Genomic DNA, 4375 nt, shown 5'->3' with positions numbered 1-4375 from the left:
TACACTAATCCATTTCTCATACATAACATGGGTAATATAGTACTACATTACATGAATAGTGTCATTATAGAAGTTGTTACAAATTATAGTACACACAAATAAGTGAATTCTACCACATAATAATAATAATAATAATACTTGTAACAAGTACACAAGAATTATTAGACAGCTTAACTGATGTGAAATTCTCCACTTGCATGAACCTCCTTGACCCTCTTGTCATACTCATCTTCTTCCTCTTCCTCTTCCTCCACCTCTTCTTCCACTTCCTCTTCTTCTTCTTCGCCTTCCCACCCAAAACCTTTGACAGGCCTAGATACCGGAGGAGGGTCCCTTGCCTCTCCCACGATTTTCATGATCTCATCTATGCTTTGAACGGAAAAGCTTGGGTTGCCTCTTTGGTAGTAGGCAGCTTGAGCTGATTCAGTTAGCTCCCTTGGTAGGTTCTTTAGAAACCATGGGTGGCTCTTGATTTCCTTGAGAGAAATTCTCTGCAAACAATAAAAGCAACATGGCCTTGCAGTTAGCTTGATATAACCAACATCAGTATATTTTGTGAATCATGTTGTGTAACATAAATTGCTGTGAAAACCTAAGGCATTTGAGTAACTATATTAATAAGAGTGGTATATTAATTATTAAACAAGAAACAAGGCAGTTTCTCTTGATTGTGTTTTTACTCATTTGACATAATGGTCCACATGAGACGCCAACAAGACACAATAACAAATCTATGCTTCTTGAACATGGTATGAAATGACATGATATATATTATATAGTCTGCTTAAATTGAAATAATAGGAAAAATACAAACTGTTACTTTAACATTGGCAACATACCCTCAATGGGTTAGCGACAAATATGCGAGAAAGAAGGTGTCTGCAATCTTGAGAGATGTGAACATAATCCGGGATTTTGTACTGAACAGCCATTATACGCTGCAGAAGATGGCAGCCAATGCAGATTAGCAGAATGGGATAAAAACATCGGAAACAATGTGAAAATCAGTAATAGAATCCTTACCTGAATTGTTTTCCTAAAATTCCTAGGGTCATCCTGATCCTCAAAGGGATATGCTCCAACTAGCATGACATAAAGAGTCACTCCACATGACCATACATCAGCCAACTATTCCAAATTTAGAAGAGAAGATCATTAACAAAACCATTAGTATATAATGGTTCCCAGGTGAACAAATCCTTTGAGCACTAGATAATTAGACGTAAATGTAAAAGACTAAAAATTTTCTTCCTTGAATCATGTTCAGAGGCAAAAAGCTCCAAAAAGCTATGATCCTGATATGCAGCATGTTAAGGGGTAATTTATTCTCAATCGTAAAGAATGAACATATAAATCAATGAGATGAAAGGATCTATACAGAACCAGTTCTATGTAGATCACGTGTATTACCTTCCCATCATACTCCCTCCTAGAAAGAACCTCTGGTGCGATATAAGCTGGAGTTCCAACAGTTGATTTGGGTCTTGAATGAAGCAATGATGACTACACCACAAAATATGTATATATAAAAAAAAAAAAAAACAACTTAGAGGTATAATGCTAAGCTAACATTATAAGAATCACTAAACTCAATGGTACTAATTCTAGTACCTTGGAATAACCAAAGTCACAAATTTTCAGGCGAGGTGCAGGGCTTCCATCTAAAAGAGTATTTTCTAGCTTCAAATCCCTGTGGCATATTTGCTGCAGAAGACAGTAAAAGCTCAAGTTCTCTCTGTGTAAATATGAATACCGAAAGTCCCATAATTTTACAAAGACTTGGGCATGATTATTACCATGGCATGACAGTAATGGACACCGGAAATCAGTTGCTGAAAGAAATATCTAGCCTGAAGAATCAAAGGAGTGAAAAGAAAATGAGATGCGTTACAACAATAATGGCACTGAAGACAAAATCCTCAGAGTACGGAAAAGTTAACAACCTCATCTTCACTAAACCTTCCAGCGTTGCATATTCTCTCAAAGAGCTCTCCTCCGGCTGCATACTCCATCACTATTGCTAAATGAGTGGGGGTCAAAACTACCTGAAACATTAAAATCCCATTGAAATAGAAGCACATAATTAATTAGAGAGTACTCAACATAAAGTGATCCAGCAGTCAAACAAAGCAAATTCCTTGCCTCCTTGAAGCGAATTATGTTGGGATGCCGAAGGGATCTGTGATTGATAATCTCTCTTGCCACATTCTCATCAATCTGGAATTATAGATAAAATAAAACATTAGGATCAAAGATGTCAAAATAGCAGCCCTTAAATCACATTTACAAAAATAGACACAGAAAAACATCAAAGAAGGAATATGGGACCCTTTTCTTCTCCTTTTATAACTCTATCATGTGATGATCTTTGAGTTTTCAGTTATAGTCACAAAAATATCTCGCAGAAGGATGTAAGGAACTGCTTCATCGGTAAAAGCTAGACTTTATAATTGACATTTTGATCCTCTTTTTTCAAAAAGCCACATGCAACAAAATTGTGGAAGAGAATATGTTAACACCTTTCTGATTTTAATTTTTCCACAAATCAAACTTCCACCTCACTTAATCAGCTTAAGTCAATTATGAGTTACATGACAAGACCTCCACTCAGTATCCTAAATGCAAAACGAGAAAATGATAAATCTGAAGACCTCCACTCACTAACAGAAGAATTGTTTTATATATAAAAAAATAATAACCGAAAAGGGAAAAAGGAAAAAAAGAAACCTTGTGGCCACGCTCTATGTATTTCATGGCAACGAGCTCCTTGGTCTCCTTGTTTCTCATGAGCCTAGCCACCCCAAAATTCCCAGCTCCCAAATCCTTCACGGCCTCGTACTTTTCCATGATCTCCTGAACTTGACACAGAGACACAACTAGCTTTGGCTATGGAAGGAAGTGGTGTTCAAATTCGGCAACTCAAATGGGTCATGCAAGTCCCTTTTATGAACCACAGCACAACTTTATACTCTGATCAAAAGGGGAATGTAAAGGAGCTTGCTTTCACTGAAAAACTGGCTCGCTCTTCGTCTATATATATAATACAAGGATATCATATAATAATAATAAATAGCAACAAAGAGAGAGAGAGAGAGAGAGAGAGAGAGAGAGAGAGAGAGAGAGAGGGAGAGGGAGAGTGAAGATTTAATTATGAATTGATTGTAGAGTGGGAGAGGAGTGAGGAAGGGGAGAGTGCACGTGGGACTGTGAGAGAGAAGACATTATAAAAATGAAAATTTTTTATGGCAATAATATCATATTCACATCACATCATATCATATGGCAAGGGGATGGGGAAGACCCAATCAAATTTAATCAATGACATTACATTATGAGCATTAAGATGATGAGGAACGGGTTTAAATCTTCTTGGTTCTTGTGTGTGTATGTTTTTTTCTCTAATGCATTTTTACAATCACCTTGCGGGCACTGTGTAGGAACTGAAAAATAGTTAGTTAGTATCCCTGTCCCGTTGATTTGAATGGCATTGGATCTCTAACAACGCCGTCGCTGTAGGGGAAACACCTTTCTCTTCATTCTCAATCTTAATTGCAGATTTTCAAAGTAATCTCTTTTCAAAACAAATGATTAAAATTGGAATTCATTTCCTTTTCAAAGCAAAAACAAAATAGATGTAATAATAATATCAAGTCTAATGATTAGAAGAAAAATAATGGGTTACCACTTACCATATAAGAAGAAATATGATGAGCCCTCAATAGTATAAGACTATAAGTATTAACACAATGAAAAAGTGGGCTGAATGAATTTTTTTAAATAAAATTTTTCACTTCACTTGTACAAGGGTTTAAATTATGGAAATAATAGTTTTACTCTCAAATTAATAATGATTTTCTCTCTTAATTATATTTTTTAATTTTTTTAAGAATATCCTCACAATTATTATTTCCTGATTTAACTATATGCAAAATAATAATAAAAATTAATAATTCAAAAATTTGAAAATCAACTAAAATTAAAATTACATATTTTTCTGATAATTTTGTTATATCCATATTTAATGATAATAACAGTCACCAGAAAAATATTCAATGATAATAACTTTAAACTCGTCACTTCAGGATAATTTTTATGTTTTGGAAGAGGATGATAATAGAATTTTGTAGGCACAGGATTCGGTGGTTCAGGAACTTTTGGATCACTTAGTGGTCCAAGTAGGAAACATGTTTTTGGAGTTTTTTATTAATTGCTACGTAGTCCTTGAACTAATTTTAATTACAAATCAACCCCATATATTTTATTTAATTATAAAAATAATGTTTTATTTTATAAATTATTATTTTATCAATTATCTATTATATTTATTAACAATCAAATACAAAAATAACAACCAATTATATCCTCCATTCATCCT

At 34.3% G+C, this 4375-nt stretch overlaps 1 protein-coding gene across 2 annotated transcripts; it reads right to left on the bottom strand.

Annotated features, from left to right (window-relative positions):
• Nucleotides 1–3706, bottom strand: LOC112791041 (serine/threonine-protein kinase SRK2A). 2 transcript variants are annotated; one of them, XM_029297120.2, is made up of 10 exons: nucleotides 3420–3706; nucleotides 2728–3030; nucleotides 2143–2217; nucleotides 1944–2045; nucleotides 1797–1850; nucleotides 1612–1704; nucleotides 1411–1503; nucleotides 1024–1128; nucleotides 840–938; nucleotides 1–491 (listed from the first exon to the last, which is right to left on the bottom strand). In XM_029297120.2, the coding sequence occupies exons 2-10, from the start codon at nucleotides 2845–2847 to the stop codon at nucleotides 171–173; spliced, it is 1062 nt and encodes a 353-aa protein (XP_029152953.1). In that variant the 5' UTR covers nucleotides 2848–3030; nucleotides 3420–3706; the 3' UTR covers nucleotides 1–170. The 2 variants fall into 2 exon arrangements, with proteins under 2 accessions (XP_029152953.1, XP_025689505.1); XM_025833720.3 differs by lacking the exon at nucleotides 3420–3706 and having other exon boundaries at nucleotides 2728–3333.
• Between the last annotated feature and the right edge of the window lie 669 nt (nucleotides 3707–4375).

Source organism: Arachis hypogaea, chromosome 3, assembly GCF_003086295.3.
Source record: "Arachis hypogaea cultivar Tifrunner chromosome 3, arahy.Tifrunner.gnm2.J5K5, whole genome shotgun sequence".
Taxonomy (NCBI): Eukaryota; Viridiplantae; Streptophyta; class Magnoliopsida; order Fabales; family Fabaceae; genus Arachis; species Arachis hypogaea.
Note: the sequence above shows the minus strand (reverse complement) of the source record. Positions and strands in the feature narration are given on the sequence as shown.